We start from the raw sequence: 24,751 nt of genomic DNA on the forward strand, positions 1-24,751 counted from the left end.
TGGAAGATAACAAGAGAGACAAGGTGGGTGAGGTAATATCTTGTATTGTACCAACTGCTCTGGGTAAGAGAGACATGCTTTAGAGCCTGAAAGCTTGTCTCTCTCATCAGCAGAAGTTGGTGCAATAAAAGTTATTACCTCACCTACCTGGTCTCTCTAATCTCCTGGGACTGACATGACAAAAACGGCACAATTCCATTTCACAGCAACTTTTGAGGGAGGTCTCAAAATTTTGTTCCAATTCAGAATGAAACCAAACCTTGTCAAATGTAAGTCCCTGCTCTGCCTGATTCAGAACAGAGTTCTTCAGCTCAGATCACTCTGTCAGGTAGAGCAGGCACTGGAACTTGGGCCTCTCGTAGAGCATTAGGCTGGGATAACTGCCAGGATACAGTGTTTGAGAGAAAAAGACTCTCACGCTTTGGGGATTGTGGGAGCTTCTGAGCATGAGGCTGTTGCAATAGCTGTTTCTCTCTTAGTTGTTTTACTTTGATCGTTTTACTTACAAATTTCCTTGTTTTAGGATGTCAGTCAGTTGGAGTCCAAACCTGGCAACACCACTTAGTGGCAGGAGTCAGCAGCCATAGTGCCCAGTGGTGAGAGTCAGTGGCTGGGAGTAGGGGAACCCAGTCCCTCCTTGCTCCACCAACCTAGGGTCCTGTAAGTAGTAGTCAACTATGCGGCCAGGGGCCTTAGTTCTGCTCCCTGCCACTTCCTACCTTGGCTTCAGTTCCTCCCCTGGAACCCCTGGCTTGCATCTGGATTTACCCTGGAGTTCTCTCTGATCTCACTCCAGGGGGTTTTCCTCTGTCAGTTGCAGCCCATCATTCCTGGTCTCTGTGGGTGAAGGGCCTGTCATGGAATGGCAGTAGGGCCTAGCCCCAGCAGCTTCTCTGCAGGATCTTGCAGCACACAACTGATCCCTTGCCCTGTCCGTCTAGACTGAGCTGAGATCCTCCCTTTTGAGTTCAGTCCTCACTGTGAGCACGCCCAGCAGATGAGGCTGGGTGGGGCTTTCTGGGCCCAGAGCTGCTCATTAACCCGTAGTTCGCCAGTGTGTGGCTCATGCATCCTATCATATTGTTATTTCCCCTCCCTCTTTTCCTGGGGAGCGAGGGGGGTTCACTATGAGATCTACTTCAGATGGGTTCAGCACTCTGACCTGTAGACGTGAGGTCTGGTGTTTGCCTGCTGTCTCCTGCTCTATGGAAGACCTGTTCCTGAGGATAGGTGAAGTTATTGACTGTATGAATATATAATCTGCTTCTCTAATGAAGTCAAGTATCAGAGGGGTAGCCGTGTTAGTCTGGATCTGTAAAAGCAGCAAGAAATCTATCATGATTTTCCTAGCATAGGAGCAGTTTGCAAATTGCTCGGTTCAGGAGGGACTCTGGATCAAGGAGTCTTGTTGCAGTTTCCCCTTGATTACTACTGCCACTGAAGTCCCTTTTTCCAGTGTCCTCCTTCATTTGCAATGTCACCCTGGTGTTTGCTCTCTCCCACTATGAGAAGGTAGTTTCTGCCACTAGATTGATCCTGCTGGGCAATAAAAGTCCAGATGGGAGGCACGTCATGCCATTCTGACTCCAGGTTTATGTGGTTTTAAATAGCCCTGAGCAGCCCTTGAACCTGGCTCTAAAGCACCGTATAGATGTGAAGAATTGCCACCACAGACACTATGAAATCTGTGGTAAGCTGGACCACCTGAGATGTTCTTGCCTGCTGACTCTGGGAGCCCTAGCACAATTACAGGGCCTTGGGATAGAAGAGAGGGGGTTGGGACATCAGTGGGCCAGCAGAAGACAGAGCCTATGCCTGCACCACTGGGATCTGCATTCCCCCTCGCCCTAGATCAGAGGTGGGGAAACTATGGCCTGCAAGCCACATCCGGCCCGCAGGACTGTCCTGCTCGGCCTTTGAGCTCCCGTCTGGGGAGGCTAGCCCCCCCAGCCCCTCCCCTGCTGCCTCTCTTCCCCTGCTGTCCCCCCTCCCTCGTAGCCTTAGCTCGCTGTGCTGCCAGCACTCTGGGCAGCAGGGCTGAGAGCTCCTGCTGGCCTGCCCCAGTGCCCTAGACTGCGCAGCAGTGTGCCTGGCTCCAGCCTGGCAGTGCGGCTGCTAGTCCTGGTGCTCTGAGAAGCATGGTAAGAGGGTGGGGAGTGGGGGGGAGGGGATTGGGATAGGGGCAGGGGGCAGTCGGATAGAAGTGGAAGTGCCGGGGGCCTGTCAGGGTGGGGGTGTGGATTGGGGTCGTGGCAGTCAGGGGACAGGGAGCGGGGGGGTTGGATAGGAGGTGAAGTCTGGGGAGAGGGGATGGTTAGGGGCAGGGGGTCTCAGGAGGGGGCAGTCAGGGGACAAGGAGCGGGGGGGGTTCAATGGGTCGGGAGTTCTGAGGGGGCAGTCAGGGGGTGGAAAGTGGGAGGGGGCAGATGCGGGAGAGGACCAGGCTGTTTGGGGAAGCACAGCCTTCCCTACCTGGCCCTCCATACAGTTTCAGAACCCCGATGTGGCCACTTGGACAGAAGTGGGTTCTGGACTCTGGAGAGCACTTCTTCATCAAGCAAGTGGAGTCAAATTTTGGAGATGGGGGTGAGGAATAGGTTAGTGAAGCAGATTCACCTGGGACTGTTATTAAAAGAGACCATGGAAGCCCTGAGCTGCTGACTGTGACTGATGATGGAGCTATGTAGACCCCTGCAGAACATGATTGTGCCTGTGGCTGCCAGTGGTGGTGTCTCTCCCAGACATGGTGAACTCTCTGTCTTCAGAGTCTGCCAGCCGGGGGGCTGACCTGTCCCAATGTGATCAATGTGCCAGCCTGTCTCCCTTGTGAGGAATGGGGATACTGTAACGAAAGCCCAATGTTCTTCTCATGCTCCATTAGCTTAGGATGATGAAGGGGATGACAATGACTTTTCTGACTCCTTGCAGGTCTCTAATGTCTCAGCCAGCCAACTGGACAGGATGGGTGGTTAATGTGCAGGAGATCAGTGATTTTTTTTAAAAAAGATAGTACTAAAGAAAAGTAGGGAGTTACAGACAAGGCCTACATCTCTGATTTATAGTGCTTTGTCCATGCGGCTGCCCTTAGTTTGAGGAATGCCTTGTTTGATTTTAGGAAAAGTTGCCAACTCAAGAAGCCTGTATGGACTGTTCAGAGCATTTAGGCTTCCCCATGGCTTGCATATCTGGGTGCAACCACTTTCCCTTATTTCTTTCTGCTCTCTGGCTTTCTCCTTCTAGCGTCCACGGTGCTGCTCAACCTTGGCACATTGCATATTAAGAGGTGCTGGGATGGTTATAAAAGGGCATGTGATGGGGTATGCACGCTACACAAGTAATACAAGCATTAATTGGGGAACTCAGTTAAGGCACCTGGGTGGGCCAGTCCCAATTAAAGATGAAGCTTAGCTGGTGTGGAGCAGGGTGGTTAATATAAAGAGAGGAAGCCCAGTGGAGGAGAGTTGTAGGAGGAAAGGAATGGAACTTTACTCTACTGTCCCTCTCTTGGCACTAGAGAGTGAAGAGACTGGCAGAGTCAAGGAGGAAGTTCAGGGGAAGAGTTGATCCAGAGAGCCTCTCCTAAGCGGAAGTCTGGCAGGAGACCAGGAGAGACATGGAACAGTCTCCCATGGTGAACCCTGATAAAAAGGCAGGATTTGGACTTCCAGGGAGAGAGCCCTGGGAGGCATTCAGCTGAGGAACTGAGCAGGGGAAATGTAAGAGGGATGAAAGGTCAAGCCTGAGGAGGACAGAAGTTCGCTTAAGTTTTGTACTTTTGTTTTGGGATTCTGTTGGGGGATTCAGGGCATAGCCCTGTGAGTCATGGTCATGGCCCTGGAAGAACAGTGAACCTAAGGAGGCTGTGGGGGAGAAGACCTGAAAAAAGGCTACAGTAGGAAGAAGTCTAGGGAAATATCAGCAAGGAGTCTGATAGAGCAGACCTTGGGTCCTGAATTTTATCCCAGGGTAGAGGGTGAACTTGGGTTTGGCTAACAACCACTGGGAAGGTAGAGTGAAGCCTCTGACATAAGGGGATAAAGACTATTTAAAGCCTTGAGAGAAGGATGTAAGGACTATGGAGCCAACAACCACATGTAAAGACATTGGGTTTTCAGTTAGACTTTGTTACCCTGAAAGGGACGGAACTAAAATATGACCTGGCTGGAGGGCTGTCTTGTGGACTAAAATCTGCAAACATTAGTAAGCTTCGGGTTTATAATGAAATTTGAACCCATGTGAATTTTATCTGGTTTGAGCTTCAGTCACCTAAATATTATGTAGCTTTAGAATATATAAAATAGTAGTTAGGACAGGAAGCATATGGCATGGTGACAACTTTGGCCTGGTCTACACTACACGTTTAAACTGAATTTAGCAGCGTTAAACCGAATTAACCCTGCACCCGTCCACACAACGAAGCCCTTTATATCGATATAAAGGGCTCTTTAAACCGATTTCTGTACTCCTCCCCGATGAGGGGAGTAGCGCTGAAATCGGTATTGCCATGTCGGATTAGGGTTAGTGTGGCCGCAATTCGACGGTATTGGCGTCCGGGCGGTATCCCACAGTGCACCATTGTGACCGCTCTGGAAAGCAATCTGAACTCAGATGCACTGGCCAGGTTGACAGGAAAAGCCCCGCGAACTTTTGAATTTCATTTCCTGTTTGCCCAGCGTGGAGCTCTGATCAGCACGGGTGGCGATGCAGTCCCAAATCCAAAAAGAGCTCCAGCATGGACCGTACGGGAGATACTGGATCTGATCGCTGTATGGGGAGACAAATCTGTTCTATCAGAGCTCCGTTACAGAAGACGAAATCACAAAGCATTTGAAAAAATCTCCAGGCTATGGTAGACAGAGGCCACAGCAGGGACTCAGCACAGTGCTGTGTGACAAGCGTAACGGAAAGCCAAAGAATCAAATGGATGCTCATGGAGGGAGGGAGGGGGGACTGAAGACTCCAGCTATCCCACAGTCCCCGCAGTCTCCGAAAAGCATTTGCATTCTTGGCTGAGCTCCCAATGCCTGAAGGGTCAAAAACATTGTCCGTGGTGGTTCAGGGTATATCTCGTCAATTTACCCTCCCTCCCCCCCGTGAAAGAAAAGGGAAAAAAATCGTTTCTCGCCTTTTTTCAATGTCACCGTATGTCTACTGCATGCTGCTGGTAGACGCGGTGCTGCGGCGCTGAACAGCAGCATCCCCTCCCCTTCCTTTCCTGATGGCAGATGGTGCAAAATGGTGGAAAACCATCCTCATCATCCCGTGAGTGCTCCTGGATGGCCTCGGTGAGGTCGGCCGGGGGCACCTGGGTAAAAATGGGAATGACTCCTGGTCATTCCCGACAGATGGTACAAAATGCTTGGTAACCGTCCTCATCATAGCAGCTGGAGGCTGACCTCCATCAGCCCCCCCCCCCCCGTCATGTCTAAAGAAAAGATTCTGTACTCCCTGGACTATCATAGCAGTGGGAGGCTGCGCTCCTCTCCCCCCCACCCTTTAATGTCCTGCCTGGACTATCATGGCAGCTGGAGGCTGCCTCCCCCTCATTTTATCTCGCTAAAAAGTCAGTGTTTCTTATTCCTGCATTCTTTATTACTTCATCACACAAATGAGGGGACACTGCCATGGTAGCCCAGAAGGGTTGGGGGAGGAGGGAAGCAATGGGTAGGGTTGTTGTAGGGGCACCCCCTAGAATGGCATGCAGCTCATCTTTTCTGCGGGATCTCTGGGGCTCTGACACGGAGCGGCTGTGCTCTCTGGTTCTCTAGTACACTTGCCCCATATTCTAGGCAGGACTGACTCTATTTTTAGACAAAACATAAAGAAGGGAATGACCCAGGGAGTCATTCCCATTTTTGTCCATGCGCCCCGGCCGACCTCAGCGAGGACAGCCAGGAGCACCCATGACAACAGCAGACGGTACAAAAGGATTGATAACCGTCATCGCCAATTTCCAATTGCAAACGGTGCAAAATGACTGATAACCATCATCTCATCGCCAATTTACAATGGCAGACGGTGCAATAGGGATGGTAACCATCTCTGCTACCTTGCAAAGGCAAATGAATGCTGCTGTGTAGCACTGCAGTACCGCCTCTGTCAGCAGCATCCAGTACACATACGGTGACAGTGACAAAAGGCAAAACAGGCTCCATGGTTGCCATGCTATGGCGTCTGCCAGGGCAATCCAGGGGATAAAGGGCGCAAAATGATTGTCTGCCGTTGCTTTCACGGAGGAACATTGAGTGACGACATTTACCCAGAATCACCCGCGACACTGTTTTTGCATTGGGATCTCAACCCAGAATTCCAATGGGTGGGGGAGACTGCGGGAACTATGGGATAGCTACAGGATAGCTACCCACAGTGCAACGCTCCGGAAATCGACGCTAGCCTCGGTACATGGACGCACACCGCCGAATTAATGTGCTTAGTGTGGCCGCGTGCACTCGACTTTATACAATCTGTTTTAAAAAATCGGTTTCTGTAAAATCGGAATAATCCCGTAGTGTAGACATACCCTCAGTCAACTAACTTAAGTTTCATCGAAATATGCTTTTTTTTTTGTCAACACCGAAGTGCTTCACAAAGAGAGATGTGATGTGAAAAAATATCTTTATTCACCATAAAAAAATCTTGAGGAAACAAAACCAAGCCTTGTGGAAACAAAAGATGAACAATTATGAATTTTCTGAAATAATTGACTTTCAGAAGACCAAATCCAGAGGCTCTGCCTCAGTTTCTATATGCCTTAAAATGCACAATGTCAGAAGCCTGAGGACCAGCTCTCTGTTCCCACCTCTGTCACCCACTTGCTGTATAAGCTTGGTTTTGTTACTTTGCTTTGGTCTCCCCACTTGTAAAATTGAGCTATAATGTGCATTGAGAGGTATGGCTGAAAGGCTACTATACATGTTAAATATTTGTATTGCAGTAATGGATTCAGATACAAGGAGATCCCTTGTACTAGGCTCTGGGCAAACGGGGGAAGAGTGAGTCCATGTTCTGAAGTGCTTACAGTCTACGAGGTTATTAATTACCTATCAATTAACATTAAATGCTTAATTAAAAATAATCACTTAGTTATTCATCAAGATGTCAATAAACTGACTTGGGATTTGGTTTGTTGACTTGAATAAGTGTTTTTGCATGATTAATGGCAGTAGGATTTTTGGCCCCATAAACTTTTAACGCAGTGAGACTTCTTTGTTTTCTTGCTTGGAAAGACCCCAGTCAGCTGGTTGTTTGAATTGCTATTCTTGTGCTCCTGAAAGAATTGTGGTGACTTTCTTTTCAATAGCAGCATCATTGGAAGGCACGTTTAACAATCAAAATGTTATTCAGAGCCTCCTTTCTCTCTAATTATGTTTTCATGAGTAAAATTAAATCAGACTGCATCCATTTCTTTTAAATCTCTGCAGGGAAGCAAGGCATAGGATTCTTAAATTGAAATAATAGAATTCCACAGAAAAGTCTTTTTAATACCCTGACAAAAAGCTGTCAAAAGAAACAAGGGAACTGGATGGCTCAGTGAATTGGTAATAACTTTAAAGAGAGCTTTTAATCTCTGTCACTTGTTAAAATTGTTACTACCAGGTTAACAATTAATAGAACTGAGCCAATAACTCGTTCAACAAATTTAGATTCTTTTTGTAATTGCATGATATCTGCAAGCAGATTATAATTTCTTTGACACTTTGAGTTGTCACTTAGTTGTGATTGGTTAGATAAGTCACATGGTATAGTTTTATTTCCTTGATTGGTGACAGTATAAGTGCTCCCAGTATGAGATGTAATGGAACATTGACATTTGCTTTCTGTGAAAATGTGTGCCATTAAAGTCAACTCCTTGAACGTGTACAGAAAGTAAACACAATAAGTGTGTGTGTGTGGAGGGGGTGTGGAATGTGAGAGAAGCAAATTCCTTCAAAAAGCTGAATGATTGCTCTTTGTGCAGTATTCACCCAACTCTAGTAGTGAGACCCAGAAAGTCATTAGCATTTGAAGGCAGTCTGCTGTCTACAGCCATGTTCATCACTATAGTTTGACTGCTGACCTGTGTATTGACGGGCCACTACCTAGTCAGTGGACATGTGTCTACATCACAAAAAAGCATCATGTTTGGAGAGCCTTGGAAGAAAAGTCAGAGATTGAATTATCCATATTGAACTCCATTCTTATCTGTATTGTCCCCTTCCAGTCTGTAGCTGACATCTGTCCTATACCAGTGCTTAATGAGCTATGATGATGAGAGTGATGTAAGAACCTATAGAGTCTAGGAATAAAACCCTGAAGTCTTAAGTTCTTGGTGGTAATCAGATACGTATTCAGTGTGTGACAGCATTAAGGGATGTTTCCATAGTGCACTCCACTAGCTGGGAAATCCTCAGGGATGACTCCCAGTGAGCACACTTGTTCCATGGGAAGGACTACCCTAAAATGTGGAGGGCAGGACCATTTTTAGTATAACACAAGATTCATCCTAAGTGCCTGCTGTGTAGCTTCTAAACTGCTGGACTGTTCCAACAAGGCTTTTATGGCACAGGGTAGGAAACTTAAAATCTCCTTAGCTCTTACAGCCTGATGACTTACCTCCCCACCAACTTTGCAGGACTCCCTTTTGATAGTTGGGAAGCCATCTCAATTGGGACTACAAGCTTTGTCTCAGACCGTTGTGCTTAGTTGGTTTCTACTGTAGTCCCATTTTTGGCTTTCTTTGTTTTCTTTTAGTGTCTTAACTATAGCTTTCTAATAAAGAAGCGAGGAAACAGCACTACAAACAGTGGTGTTTTTAATTTTCCCCTTACAACTGCATTCCAAATCAATTAAACATTGGGTTATTCCAAGAGCTATTAATTAATTATAAGCTATTAATTATAATTATAATTGTCAATTATAAACAATTAAGTGGAATTATGTAGATTGGCTGGAAATTACTGCGAATCGTATTGTCAGCTGCCGATATATCCCAAAAATTGCAGAATTGCAGAATTGTTGTACATGACACTTTCCCCCAAAGCTGCTGGCAGGGATGAGAAATTAGGCACTGCTGATATTTCTCTCTCCCAAAGCAAAGCCTGTAAACACTGACAAAAAAACACCACTGGGCAGGAACCTTTGGGGGTAATCAGCATACTATGTTGTTTTTAACAACATACTCAGCCTCTTTTTTTTAAGGTTACATCACCATTTATACCTCTTCTACCCATCTCTCTCTCTCAGTCCTTAGCTGAATTTGTTGCCGCTGAGGACTGCCTTTGCAGTAAATTGCTGAGATGTTGCTGATGTCAGCAGCACTATTACTGCATTAGAGACTCCACGTTAGGTAAAATGATGTTAGACTTCACCAGTGGGATGCTGCTGCAGTGTAAAGCCATTTGCTCCGAGGCACTATGTGCATTCTCCCAGCAAGTGATGTCTTCAGCTTTGCTTTCATTGAAAGCAAATATAATTTAGATAATGCTTTACTCTTCTATAGCACCTTCCGGCAAGGTACTTTACAAACACTAGGGTGTGAAATTCTCCCTGCTGTGGCAGGCTAGCGCCAGATCCTCTGCTGTGCTTAAGCCCTGCAGTTGGATGCTACTAGAGGTGCAGCCCCAGAGAGTACAGGTGTCCTTGCCAGTGTTGCAGAGGCCAATATGGAGAGCGGGCAGTTATATGGATCCAGTGCTCACAGAGGGGCTGTGGTTGCTATTCTGACTCAGGCTGGAGCAATAGTCATGGGAATGCTGAGCTGCATTTCCGTACATTGTCCCAGCCAGAAGGGAGGATTTTGTCTCTCATGTCTTCATCACAACCTGAATTTCACCCATTAATTATTTAGTATTTATGGTAGTCAGGGGCGGCTCTAGACCCCAGCGTGCCAAGCAGGCGCTTGGGGCGGCCGTTTCCCGGGGGGGCGGCATTTGGCTCCGGTTGAGCTCCCGCACTGGCAAGGACACCTGTACTCTCTGGGGCTGCACCTCTAGTAGCATCCAACTGCAGGGCTTAAGCACAGCAGAGGATCTGGCAGGTCCACCGGAGCCCGGAACGAGCGGACCTGCCACAGGCATGACTGCGGCGGGTCCCGTCTTCCCGCGGCTCCGGTTGAGCTCCCGCAGGCATGACTGCGGCAGGTCCGCTCGTCCCGGGCTCCGGTGGACCTGCCGCAGGCACGTCGGCAGGAGCTCAACCGGAGCCGCGGGAAGAGGGGACCCGCCGCGGGACCGGGGAAGGGCGGCGCAGCGCTCCGCGCTGCTTGGGGCAGCGTCATTTCTAGAGCCGCCCCTGATGGTAGTGCCCATAGTGTGCTAAGGTGTTGTACAAACACAAAGGAAGGCACAATCCCAGTCTCCCACAATTTACCCTCAAGGAGCCAGATTTTCAGAAAAGCTCAGGATCAGATTTTCAAGTGCTCAGCACCCACAATTAGGGTCAGATTTTCAATAGAACTCAGCACTCAATGTGTGAAAATCTGGTCACTTATTTTGTTGCTAAATTGATGCTGAACACTTCACTTCACCACTTCTGGCCCTATAAGGCACAGCAGACAGAGATGGAGAGCGGAGGAAAGTGGAACAAGCAGCTAAATTGGCCAGACAGTGACTAACCATGCAATGATAACGCAAAGGGCACAACTGGTGGGTTTTTTTGCGCTATATGTGTATAGACACTTCTAAATAACATTATGCCTGTAACAACCTCCCACTTCCTGCATAACATGTGCTTTCTGCTTCTGTTAAATCCTCACTGCCTTTTCTATTCACACACCTGGTTGAGAAACACATGTGGCTAATAGCTTAATGCACTGGTTGCTTCATTGTTTCCTCCTGTATAACCCTGTCCTAACTTCCCCACAAGCACAGCTCTGTTATCTTTCCCTAAGCAGCCAGTTCAGTTGAAATCACTTCAGAGTTTGTTGTGTGTCTGTTTCCTTTCTTTCTTTCTTTCTTTCTTTCTTTCTTTCTTTCTTTCTTTCTTTCTTTCTTTCTTTCTTTCTGAGATGTGAAAGCAAAGGGTACAAACCCGTTTCCCTCAGAAACTTCTATTTGGAGCTTAGCCCAGGCTTTAGAGATGGAAGATCAATGCATTCTCCACGGTTGAGCTGCTCACCTTTCAGTCTTTTCACACTGTTTTAAATAGGAAAATCTTTGGGTATTAATTTTTCAATGCAATGTGTGGGCCATTGAGAAGGAAAACCACTTCTGAAGGAACAAACCCGTCTGTTTTCTGCACTTAGAATAGTCTGATCAGTTCAAATTAAATGTGGCCCTCTCCTGGGGGCACCCTGAACCTCAGTGGTGGGGGAGCTCTTTATTCCTCCTTCCTCAGGGGCTGGATGACCCTTAGGACCAGTGGACCCTGAATTCTTAGTGCTGGGGCAGGGCAAGCCAACTTGGCTCAGCTGGCTCACATTCCATGTGGGTACAGCAGAATCTTGGGGATCAGCCTCTGTTGTGGATCTGGGACTCCAGCTCAGTCTCAGGCCCAGGAGAGACCTCTCATTCTGCTGCTGGGAGCACTTCTAAAGCTGCTTCTCCCCTGTCTCCCTACAGCCAGCTCAGGCTTTGTTCTCATGTACCAGTTGTTTGTAGGCTCTCAGGTTGCCCGGAAGGCATGCCAGTCAGGACCCCGGTCTGTGGTGTTTTGAAGGATGTGTTGGAATTGCAGGCTATTGAAGAAATTGTGTGTGTATGGGCGGCGGGGGGTTCCTGGTCATGCTTGCAGGTTAGAAAGCTCTGTAGAAAAGTGTCCAATCAGTTAGTATGTGACGAGCCAGCTGAAAGCAGGGTGAGTTGAGTTGTGGCACTCTGCCTTAGGGAACAGCCTGTTTTCTCTCTCTGTGTGTTGGGTTCTTTTGTGTCATTGTTCTGAATTCTCAGAAGGAAGGTGGTGTCACATTGCAACCTTCCAGCAGGGTGTTTGTTTTATGCTGTGAACATAAGTGAGTCCATCTCTCCCCAGGCCGTCTGCATCCCTCTAGCACAGGCCAGGCAGGCAGTCTCAGTTTGTGTTCCAGTTTATCCTTAGGACTGTTTTTTGCAGGGGCTGCTCCTCAGAGCTTCCCTAACTGGCAAGGTGCTATGTAAACTTTGCAAAAGATTGTGGTTTTTCATTGCTTCAGGAGGAATGTACCAAGTGCATAGGGCAGTGCTGCAGAAGAGCTGTCTGAGCAGGCTTGATGGAACTCGATTTTTTCCCCCTAATTCTTGTTATTTTTATCTTTAAAATTTTTAAGATGAACTATTTATTTTTAGATTGGCCGAAAATTAAGCAGGGGCTAGGTGGGGGACTAGGGTTAGGGTGACCAGGAGTCTGGTTTTGGATCAGAACACCGGTTCAAAAAGGGATCCTGACGGCTCTGGTCAGCACATGTCTGGCTCCTAGCCTTAGGGGCAGCCAGGGCGGATCCGTGAGCTGCCCCGCCCGCAGCCCCTATTGGGTGGGTTAGGGCAGGGGAGGAACTAGCGTGACTCATGAGCACTCAGCAGACAGCTGTTGAGGGGTCGCATGGCGTGCGCGTCTCCTGCTGCTGCCCGCCTCTCTTCTCCTCGTGCTCCTCATGTGGCTGGGCTCGAGCTGCGGTAACCTGGAGCGGAAGAAGCTCTGGGGGCCCAGGCCCTGCGAGAGTTTTCTGGGGCCCCCAGAGCGAGTGAAGGACCCTGCTCCAGGGCCTCTGAAAAACTCTCGTGGGGGCCCCTGTGGGGCCCGGGGCCTGGGTCAAATTGTCCCACTCCCCGCCCCTCCCAGGCCAGCCCTGGGAGAGAGAGATGGGGTGGGGGGGGGGGCTTGGGGGGGCGGGGGGCGCAGGGGCCCCCCCCCCCCCACCCCTGGTGCTTGCAGAGAAGGGGAAGCTGCCGCTGCTGCTGCGCAACGTGATTCTCCTAGCCTACAGCACCTTCAGCCTCCTTGCCTGCCTCATTGTCTCCAGGCCAGTGGGCTGAGCCTGTGTGGGGTAAGGTGGGGACACCTCCAAACTATAGTACTGCACTGTATGGTAAAAAAAAATCCCTGGAACCTAACACCCCCATATACATCCATTCTTATGGGGAAACTGGATTCGCTTAACATTGTTTCACTTAAAGTCGCATTTTTCAGGAACATAACTCCAACGTTTAGTGAGGAGTTACTGTATTCATTTCATAACCATTTTTTAAGAGAAGGGAATTCTAAAAGAAATGTATTTCTTAAAAAGTGAATGTTGTTGACTAGTAATTGCAGAAGAGCCAATGTATCATACATTTCACCCCCCCTTTGTCTAGCTACATTATAAACTCTTTGTTGCAGACTCTCTCTTTTTATGTGTATGTCCAGCACCTACCACCCTGGAGTCCTAATTTTAGTTGGGGTCTCTAGGCACTAAACAATTGTAACAGTAAATAATGTGGAGGTATATGTGTTAGTGAATGCTAGATGTGTACACATGAATACACATGTGTATCTGTATGTAGGCATGGGAGTCAGTTTCTACAGATTTATTTATACAGGTATCTGGATAGATGTGCATTTCTGTGCTTGTGCTCTATGGATTTGTATTTGGGCTTCAGGAGTGGGCCTTTAATGGACCAATTGCAGCTGTGATAATGTGTGGTCCTAATTCCGCACATAAAATTACAATAACTTTAGTGAACAAAAACCATGCAGCTGGTTACGAAAAATGGGAAGAGGGGAGGGAAAGAATCATGAAAACCTTTGTGAAATTTATTTATTTTTAAATTACCCTTTTTGACTATTTTGCTGCCAGCTCTAGTGTCCTGTAACAAATAAAACCTGAACGTAACATAATACATCTATCAAAACAATAAAACTGTCTATTTGGGCCTTGCAGAGAATATGAGCATGGGGAAGAGCAAGTGACGGAAGGAGGGGGGATGGAGTGAGTGGGGTTGGGGCCTCAGGAAGGGGCGGGGCAGTGGGCAGGGCCTCAGGAAAGGGGTGGGGCAAAGGTGTTCGGTTTTCTGGAATTAGAAAGTTGGCAACACCAACTAGGGGTTGGGTTGGGGCAGCTCTGATGGCAGGGCTACAGGGGGCTCCCTGCACAGCGGAAGGGCTCATGACCCCGGGGTGGAAGGTGCAGGGGGAAGCTGTGGTCCAGGTAGCACAGAGCAGAGAGATCCCATCATGACTGCATGGAGGAGGAGCCCCCAGCTGTGGGGGAGGCCACCCTGCTGCTGCTGAATGGCTTCATCCTCAGTCAGGAGCCATTCAGCAGTGAGGTGACTGAGCCTGGGGTCTCATCCTCCTTCTTGTGGCCCTGGCCAGGGGTTCTGCTCTGCCCCCTCCACTCCCAGGACCACAGTCTTCCTTGCACCAGCAGGGATCTGTTGTCACCAGCCCTGTGGCCATGCAGATACCTCTTTGCAATTCCGCTGTTGAGGGAGTAAGGGCCCACGCAGGGCTGCAGAGGGAGCTCTGCACTGCTGCAGGGACAGTGATGCGTGATCCCTGCAGGCACAAGGTGGGAGGCTGCACTCCCTTTGTCTGGTACTGATTGATATTCTCATGAAATCACTTGCATCCAGGAGCTGGGGATTTAAGAAAAATACCAATAGGAGACTCATGCTAAAATTGTGAGAGTTGGCAACAATGAAGATGGGAAAAACCCTGTTAGGTCATCTAGCTCTTCTCTAAGGGGCCAGTGCAGGATTGTTCCCTACTGTACATTCATAAAGGTTATTATTCCCTGGACTTTTTTCTAGGCCCCAATCCTGACAACTCCACGACTGACTGTAGTGGAAGCAGGATCAGACTTCTAACACGCAAAGTTCTCTTACTCATGATCTGTCAGGGAAGGGTTCATGTTCTTACTTGGCACATAGAACAAAATCTCCAGATCCAAGCATTCAAGTCATTAACTACTTAATCCTTAGCCACAAATAAATGATTAAAGCAATATAGCCAGAATACCTAGGCAAAAAGCTCGTAAGTCAATGTCCACAATACAGTGTACATCCTTTTAGTAACAATATTTTACATTTCACCCTTTTGCCCTGCCCTAACCTGCTTGCCCATAAGTGGCTGGCGTTTTGCTAGGTTGACTCTCATCGAGTGTTGTTAGAAATCTCATGTGCAAGCCCCTCTGTACTAATGCAAAGCCTGGCTATTCTGTTCATGTAAGTGCAGAAGGATTTCCAAGGCTTGGCTCTCATAGCATGGCTCTTTCAGAGGTTAATGGCAGTGCAGAAGCAGACATTTAATGCAGCTGGTAACATTAGTGTCTTCTGCTTGTTTCACTCTGAGGCTTGTCCAAACGAACGGGATCTTGCTTTCCCCACTGGCATCCTCTCCCTGGAAAAAGGCCTGTGTCAAAACACACACTTTCCTTTGAGGGCTGCATTTTTGCCAGTATAGTGTGTGTGAATGGAAATTCATCATTGCTTTTAATGAGGCAGATTAATTCACCTTCAATATGATTTAACAAACATTGCCCTGGGAAAGGCCCATTCTGATAGTGGTTTATTCTGAAACACAATAAGGGATTAACAGAACAGGGATTTTGTTTTGCATTTGCTAATACACATTCCCCTGTTCTTGTGCACTACGTTTGTCTTATAATAAAATAATAGTATTGCAAAGCCACTTGGAGTGTTTGTGAAATGAATTCATTTATTCCTATGCAGTCAACCAAACACGTTATAAGTAGAGCTGGTAGCAACATCTATGTTGAGGTTTCTTGACATTACAAGACCACATTTTCAGTTGCTTATAACTTTGCCAGCCTTAAATTGTTGAGGCTGAAATTTTCAATACGGAGTAGCTGCCTCATGCTGAACTTTTTTGGGAAGTGTCCCCTAAAATGAGTGAGCTCTAGCCAAGAATGAGGTGAGGGGAAAAATACATTTTTTTTCTTTTCTATTTTTAAAAAGAAGAAACAACCCATGCCCCCAGCATTCTTACAGTGGTTTCACTGAGAAGCTCAGGCCTCTACCTGCTTTGAAGCAGGGACTAGAAATTTGTCAGGATGAGTTGCCCTGGTGTCAGGGATATGCCTTGTGCTGTCTCTGTGAAAATCCACTCAAATTTGATCAAGTTATAAGCCTCTGAAACTGCAGTTCGTACATGCTCAGCAGAGCCTCGATAGGTTCTGGCAGCTGAATTCTTTGATTCCATCTGCTCGGGTATGATCCATCCCTTCATAAGTCCTGTTTGCTGACTGGACTGCGCCACCCTCACAGTGTCACTTCAGTCCAGGGCTGCAGAGGCTGAGTAGGATGTTCTTTGTAATTGCTCCTCGTGACTGCAAGGGGCCACTGTGATGTCGGGCACCAGAACTGAGAGCTGGGATAACGGACCAAGCTTTCGAGCCACACAGAGCTCTTCTTCAGATCCTTCAAGCTCTGTGTTGCTCGAAGGCTTGTCTCGTTCACCAACAGAAGTTGGTCCAATAGAACATATTATCTCACCCACCTTGTCTCTCGAATATCCTGGGACTGACACAGCTACAACTACGCTGCATATAGCTGGGATAACATATCTCTTGTACTCTCAGTGCTCCCCCAATGACATCCAGAGAACTAAGATCAATGGGACCTGTGCTCTGGATATAAAAATGCTGCGGACTCTGAAAAAATCAGGCCCTTGGCTTCTCGGATGGGGAACTTGAAATTTGTTGACATTTTTGGCCTTACTTTCTGTGCCTCAGTTCCCCATTTGTAAATGGGGATAAAGCCACAGCACCTCACAGGGGTGTTGTGAAGATAAATTCTTTGATGTTTATATAGGACTCAGATACTATGATCAGAGCACCATAGAAAAAACCCGTGGGGAAATTAATAATTCTGTATCCAGAACAGGGTTTGGATGATGTGCTGAAAGTAGTACATGGGACCAGACACTGAATGATGAAGATGAAGAGAACTATTGAATGGCTACCCATTCAATGAGCACTATCTGTCCTATACACTGAATGAGATCCTATGGAAAAAACACTATGTGCTCATGGAATCTAATACTGTCTCATGATATATATGCACAGGCAACCTTAAGTCAGGCACTTCCTAACTTTTGAGTCCTTGACTTTGCAACCTTAATGTTCTTTTAACATAGTTGTATTGGATGTAATATTTAACTACAATGAACCGATTTTTGTATCTGTTAGATAGATTAATGTAGATCTACCCAGAGGTTTCCAAACTGTGGGGTGCGCCCCCCAGGTGGCATGAAGGAACATTCAGGGGGGCACGGCTGGGTCTGGGCCAGCCCCCATGGCAGGGTGGGGAGGAAGTGCCACCCAGCCCTGCTCTGCCACCAGCTCTGCTCCAGCCCCACCTCCAATCATGCCCGCTCCGCTCCTAGCTGCGGCCCTGGCTCCTGGCCCTGTGCTTGTCTCCGCTCCGAGCCCGGTCCCAACTCCCAGCTTTGGGCCCCGGCCGGGGCTCCACTCCCAGCCCTGCCCCCAGACTTGGATTGCACATGCAGCCTTGGCCCCAGCCACGGCCCCAGCCTTGGCTCCCTTACCCCTATCCATGGCCCCACTCCTGGAGGGTGTGGCGTAAGGGGGCGCATGACCCTAAAAAGTTTGGGGACCACTGGTTTAGATCATCCGTCAATGAGATATCAAATAGCTCAGCTGAGATGGTTTTTATTAAGTCATATTGTTCTAACCAAAGACAGCTTAGCACAAATACAGAAAGGGGGAGGTCAAGATTACTCTAATTTACTCTTCCGGGGATGCAACTTGCAGTGGTCACTGTTCCAAATTGGTCATAATTTCAGGTTTTATTTTTGGTTTTTATACTCTACATTTATTTTTTTCTATAATGTGCGGTTAGCTACACACCTACCATCATCCAATCACCATCTAATGTCATCCTTGCATTCAATAGTCTAGAGTCTAGACCGCACTGGTTCCATTATGCCTAATACGCTCCAAGTTTCCAACTTATAAAATATCATAACACCTGTGGCCTATTCAGCAACCACACTGTATTGTGTGGCTAGCTGTGTAACACCTTTTTACCAATTGTTTCATTTTGCCCTTTGCAGTTGGAACACCGTGTGCATCTGCAAGACTTATTCCTTTCTTGTGGTTTTATAGTCGAGCCAATCACAAGCACAAAACCAAAACTTAAACTGCTGTAAATATCAGTTATGCCATAGATCCCCTTCATTTCTTTTAGGCCGGGGTACCTTCTGCATAAGTTTAATATGCTCAAAGTCAAATATATCTTTTGTTTCTCTTGACACAGCCATGAGGGATGCTGGGAGCACTCCATATGGCAACATTCCTTTCAAATGACATGTAAAAACCTCATGGCTAGTTTCTGTTACTAAAGATCCCATGTCACCTTTCTGGATAAATGAGGGTGTAAATCTTAATTTCCCAGCTAAATTCCAGTTTGAGTAATTGTGTGGTAATTGTAAATGGAATTTGCTGTTTCAAGTGGGTATGGCATTTTTCACTTTCCGAAACTGTTTTGTAGTGCTGCTGTGTATTGTTAAACTATCTCTCCATTTCATTCCAGAGGTGATTGTATTTTAGTAAAACTCAGCATTTTTACAGCCCTTTATATACTGAAAGTACCATGCTGGCACTAACATCCTTCTGAGGTATAAGAGTAAGCATTATTATTCCCATTTTACAGATGGGAAACTGAGACTAAAAGGTGAAATGACTTGCCCCAAAATATAGGGAGGTTGCAGCAGAGCTGGGATTAGAATTCAAGACTTCGACTCCCCACATGTTCATGCCAACAAATCCTTGGGATGTGGGGGGAAAGTAGAGAGGGGATTAGTGACAGAAAAGCTGCTTTCCTTCTGATTCCTATGTGCAAGCTGGTTTCATGTGTTAGCTCAGTATTAAACTTACGTGTGAAGAGAACTACATTCAGTAGGTTTCTGTAGTATGTTGGTCATTCTACAGGTTGAGGATCCATCCCCAAAGTAATGCTTAAGCAAGTACCGGTTTTAGGACAATTTGATTTTTAGTAGACAGCAATTTCTGTAAATTATTCTGTACCCACAAATTGTTCTTCTGCTGGGAGAGAATTGTAACCCATTGTCTAGTTAATGGTGTAATCACGCTGGTATGTTCAAATTGTATGTAGTCAGACACTTCACAATACTGCTTCTCCCATAGATGCAGTAAACATCTAAGTGTAGTCCTCAATTTGAAGAGGCTAAGGTACTTGGAGGGTAAAGTCAGCCTTGGGTTAGCACCAGAGGCTATATTTTTGTCATCTAGTTTCATTTCATTTGTGACTTAAACCAGTGGTTCTCAACCAGGGGTACGGATACCCCGGGGGTATGCAGAGGTCTTCCAGGGTATACAGTTCATCTAGATATTTGTCTAGTTTTCCAGCAGGCTACATAAAAATCACTAGCAAAGTTACAAACTAAAATTTCATACAGACAATGACTTATTTATATTGCTCTATATACTGTACACTGAAATGTAAGTACAACATTTATATTCCATTTGATTTATTTTATAATTGTATGGTAAAAATGAGAGAGTCAGCAATTTTTGAGTAGTAGTGTACTGTGACACTTTTTGTATTTTTATAAGCAAGTATTTTTTAAGTGAGGTGAAACTTGGGGTATGCAAGACAAATCAGAATCCTGAAAGGGGTACACTAGTCTGGAAAGGTTAAGAGACACTGAAAAGCCAATGAGGTCTCAAAGTGATTATGGAGTAATGATAGTGGCACCACAGTTAAGGTTGCAGCAGAGGTTCTGTTTAAAATGAATCTAGCATCTAAAACCCATATGGTATCCTATATATATAGTCAGATCTGTTTGACAAGTAGCATGCCAGTTCAAAGGCCTAGGTAGCCCTATTCTGAGGGCTTAAGCAGAACTTAAGTGACCCATAGGCCTTGTGCTGACTCTCTGCGTGGTGGTGAATTTCACACTTCACGAACAGTAAATGTCTGGCACAGAATATTGGATGAAGCATGTTTCCTGCTAAAATCTTTAAAACTCTCAGGATTCACGAACATTTTCACAAAAACCCGGTGGTTGTCTGAGTACTTCTGAATCATATGGTCCCACAAATCATAGTAAATCAAACTCAGCCTTTTGATTTATCAAGATGTTTGAAAATAAATGTTTTACTATTCTACCAGGTCTAGTTCTAACCACTTCGGGTCGCTAATGACTCCATAATAATAATTCATAATTAATTATGTAAAAATAGGATGCTAATTCCAGTGTTCCGACAAAACTCAATTTTGCGTGATCAGCATTCTGCCGATTTAAAATCCCTGTTGGTGTTCTAATTGGATAAACTCTTCTCCACTTTTTTCCTAAATTGTTGCATCAGCTGGTGTGTCCTTAGAAGTAATGGGTGAAATGATCTCTGTGAATAATTTGTAAGAATATGTGAAATGCTGATGGATCCTTTGAGGGAAGGTGTCCCTTCAGTTTGAGATGATCATTACAACATAACAAGGTTCTTCTGTGTATATTGGACATAATACTTTACAAAATTATATGTGCAGATACATAAAGATCCCAGCTATGCTTTCAATTAGAGATTTAAATTTTTAATGAGGTTTGGAAGGATTAGATTTGTATTGGTAAATGTTGATAAACATTGATTTCACCATACATACACAATCTGATGAAAATTAGAATTTTACAGATAGGCAAAGTTTTTAAAAAATGCAGTTTGAGAACTTAACATTTGATTTAAAGATATTTACTCTGTATATTTTGACATATGATGTTGACAACTTGTGTTTTAAAGGACTTTTTGAATGTCTATGTCTATTGTCATGAAGTAATTATTTCCTGTAACTGTGAAAATGTTTTTGGATGTTTTTCTACATTTTCAAATATATTGACTTCAGTTACAATGCAGAATACAAAGAGTACAGTGCTCACTTTATATTATAATTTTATTACAAATATTTGCACTGTAAGAAAGATAAACAAAAGAAATAGTATTTTTCAATTCACCTCATATAAGTCCACTCAGTTCTACTTCTTGTTCAGCCAATCACTAAGACAAACAAGTTTGTGTACATTTACAGGAGATGAAGCTGCCCACTTCTTATTTACAATGTCACCTGAAAGTGAGAACAGGCATCCACAAGGCACTGTTGTAGGTTGGTGTTGCAAGGTATTCACGTGCCAGATATGATAAACATTTGTATGCCTCTTCATGCTTCGACTTGTAGGCTCTAAAGTTTTACATTGCTTTGTTTTTAAGCGCAGTTATGTAAAGAAATATCTACATTTGTAAATTGCATTTTCATGGTAAAGAGATTTCACTACAGTACTTGTATGAGGTGAATTGTAAAATACTATTTCTTTTGTTTATCTTTTTTACAATGCAAATATTTGTAATAAAAATATAAAGTGAGCACTGTATATTCTGTATTCTGCATTGTAATTGAAATCAATATATTTGAAAATATAGAAAAATACCCAAAATATTTATAATTAATTTAAATTGGTATTCTAGTCTTCAACAGTGCGATTAAAACTGCGATTAATTGCAAGTATTTTTTAACCTTGGAATTAATTGCAATTATTTTTTAATAGTTTGATAGCCCCCCCGTGTGTGTGTGTATATATATTTATTTCTACCAAACCTATTTTTAACATCCTTTGTTTTGCATTTCAGTGGCTGTTCCCTCAGCCATGCCAGCTTGTGAGCCCAAGACTAACGGGCACCATCCAGCTCCACGACTCTCTGTTTCTTCCCGGACCTCTGTGGTCGCCACCATGGAAACCACCTCCCAGGGCTCGCAGACAGTCATGAAGTGGAAAACAGTGGTGGCCATCTTCGTTGTGGTTGTAGCTTACCTGGTAACTGGAGGTCTTGTCTTCCGTGCCCTGGAGCAGCCTTTTGAAAGCAGCCAGAAAAATACAATAGCCTCAGAGAAGGCAGATTTCCTTCGGGAGCATGTTTGTGTGACCCCAATGGAGCTGGAGACTCTGATTCAGGTGAGATGTGAGGGAGACAGCAACTCATGGTGGAGGAGTGTTTTTTTTTTTTGAGTAAAAAAAACTCATGGTGGAGGAGTAATTTTTTTTTGAGCCTCTTCCCGGAAGTTCTGAGACATGAACTTAGTATTTCATTGCTAAATCCAAACCACAGGGTGACTAGATGGCTCAGGGGGATTGGCAATGTGGTAGGGAGCCTTCCAGTTTGAAGTCTCTGGTTTGAATCTAACCCAAATGGGTCGTGACAGAAGTTATCACCTGAGAGCTGTTTGGTGGCTTGTGTGAAATGAATAGGTCTCGTTCTAGGTTCCACTCAAGAAGTGTTGGTATTGCCAACGTTCACCATCCCAACTAGCAGCCTCAACAGAGGGGTCAAAGACCAAATGGGTATATGGACTTGATAATCCTCTTTCTGTTCTTTAGGTGGTGCCTCCCAGTCAGGATATTGTGAAAAGGTCTGCAGTGCTGCTGGCTGTGTGGTACATGTTCCTGTTTGCAGTGCTTCTAATTTGGCAGCTTTCACCATTGCTGAATTCACATTAAAGCATTTAGGAGTTGGCTTCATTTATTTGTTGTTAGGCCTGTGCACACTAATGTAAGAACATTTCCTGCTCGCTTGACTGACAAAGCTGGGCTTCATTAATAAGATGGCCATTCATTTAATAAATGAATCCTACACAAAAAGTCCAGAATTCTTGTAGTGAAAATCTGTTTTGATGAGGAAGATTAGAATTTCACTTCAGAAGAGTGACAACACTTGCTCTATTCTACAGGAGTGTCGAGGGGGCTATATTCAGTGCTGGTGTGGATCATCTGAAGTCAGTGAAGATACACTAGGGATGAATTTGGCCTGATGTATTTAGCATTTCAGTCTGAGAATGTTCTATCCCCATTTACTGGGAGCAGCTCAAATTGCAGCACTGAACCTCAATATTGAGGTACATGAGTGAGCTTTATTGATGAGGTCTGCAGTGCATAAGTATTCACACACTAAAACATAGCTCCCAACATTTCAAGTGGCTGAAGTGGGACACAGCGCCACTCATGTCTGGCCCCTCTCCCTCTCCATAGCTAGAGACAGAGGTGTATATGGACCAGATTTGATTGGCATTGCAATCTAGCACACTTTGTTGCAGTGCCACACAAATTTGGCCTGTGGGCTCCTCCATTTGCATCTATGGAGGGGCAGATGGGCCAGTCCTGAGTGTTGCTGCAATCCCATGTGCCAGGTCATAATGCCACTTGATTTGGGGGCCCTCTCAAACAGAGAGCCTGGAGATTCCAACCTCCCACCCCAGGTGACCCTGAATGCAGAAATGTTCGCTTCAACTGAGGCAGGAGGTTTTGGCGGTCAAAATGGGAGAGTACTGCAAAACCTGGGACTGTTGTGAGGTCTGCTAAAGTCCTTTCCTAACATTCATTAGGCTCAGTGCAAAACCACTGATGAATTTCATGGAGAACAGCCTCTTTTTAGTTGTTCAAAGTTCTGACCTGGAGTCTGGAGAGGATGTCCCCAAAACATTGTAGATGGAAGTCCAGATCTTTTCTCGAATGCAGTGCGAAATGTTTGCAAGCAAACTTGAAACTATTTTATACTCACCTGGATTGGAGTTTTGTGACACGTCCAGAACTGAAGCAAGAGGCTTGCTTAGGTTCACAAAACTTTTGCATGAAGCTGGACCCAATTCCTCCTGCCTGGTCAAACTGTTGAGAATCTCACAACTCTATAGTTCACAAGAGGAAACTATACTTATTTTAATTAGGATTGCCAAGTGAATAAAACAAATAATCAAGATTAATTGTGCTGTTAAACAACAATAGAATACCATTAAATATTTTTGGATGTTTACTACATTTTCAAATATATTAATTTCAGTTACAACACAGAATACAAAGTGTACAGTGCTCACTTTATATTTTTTATTACAAATATTTGCACTGTAAAAAAATTCACCTCATACAAGTACTGTAGTGCAATCTCTTTATCTTGAAAGTTGACTTACAAATGTAGAATTAGGTAAACAAAAAAAAACCTGCATTCAAAAATAAAACAGTGCAAAACTTTAGAGCCTACATGTCCACTCAGTCCTACTTCTTGTTCAGCCAGTCACTCAGACAAATAAAGGTTTGGTTACAATTTGCAGGAGATAATGCTGTCTGCTGCTTATTTACAATGCCACCTGAAAGTGAGAACAGGCGTTCACATGGCACTGTTGTAGCTGGTGTTACAAGATATTTACATGCCAGATGCACTAAAGCAGGGGTCGGCAACCTCTGGCACGCGGCTCGCCACGGTAAGCACCCTGGTGGGCCGGGCCAGTTTGTTTACCTGCCACGTCGGCAGGTTCGGCTGATCGCAGCTCCCACTGGCCGTGGTTCACCGTCCCAGGCCAATGGGGGCGGCGGGAAGCCGCGGCCAGCACATCCCTTGCTCACACCGCTTCATGCCATCCCCATTGGCCTGGGACAGTGAACCGTGGCCAGTGGGAGCCGTGATTGGCTGAACCTGCCGATGCAGCAGGTAAACAAAGTTGCCCGGCCCCCCAGGGTGCTTAACCTGGCAAGCCGCGTGCCAGAGGTTGCTGACCCCTGCACTAAAGATTCATACGTCCCTTCATGCTTCAGCCACCATTCCAGAGGACGTGCTTCCATGCTGCTGATGGGTTCTGTTTGATAATGATCCAAAGCAGTGCAGACTGATGCATGTTCATTTTCATCATCTGAGTCAGATGCCACCAGCAGAAGGTTGATTTTCTTTTTTGGTGGTTTGGGTTTTGTAGTTTCTGCATCAGAGTGTTGCTCTTTTAAAACTTCTGAAAGCATGCTCCACACCTCGTCCCTCTCAGATTTTGGAAGGCACTTCAGATTCTTAAAC

At 45.6% G+C, this 24,751-nt stretch overlaps 1 protein-coding gene across 6 annotated transcripts in view; it reads left to right on the forward strand.

Annotated features, from left to right (window-relative positions):
* KCNK10 (potassium two pore domain channel subfamily K member 10) overlaps positions 1–24,751 on the forward strand; it is a 120,773-nt gene that overhangs the window by 34,226 nt on the left and 61,796 nt on the right. For all 6 annotated transcript variants that reach the window (XM_039538354.1, XM_039538353.1, XM_039538351.1 and 3 more), the window contains one exon: positions 21,554–21,876. In XM_039538354.1, the coding sequence (XP_039394288.1) occupies positions 21,571–21,876 (306 nt within the window). In that variant the 5' untranslated portion in view covers positions 21,554–21,570. The remainder of the gene's footprint in view (positions 1–21,553; positions 21,877–24,751) is intronic.

Source organism: Mauremys reevesii, linkage group 4, assembly GCF_016161935.1.
Source record: "Mauremys reevesii isolate NIE-2019 linkage group 4, ASM1616193v1, whole genome shotgun sequence".
NCBI classification, from domain to species: Eukaryota; Metazoa; Chordata; order Testudines; family Geoemydidae; genus Mauremys; species Mauremys reevesii.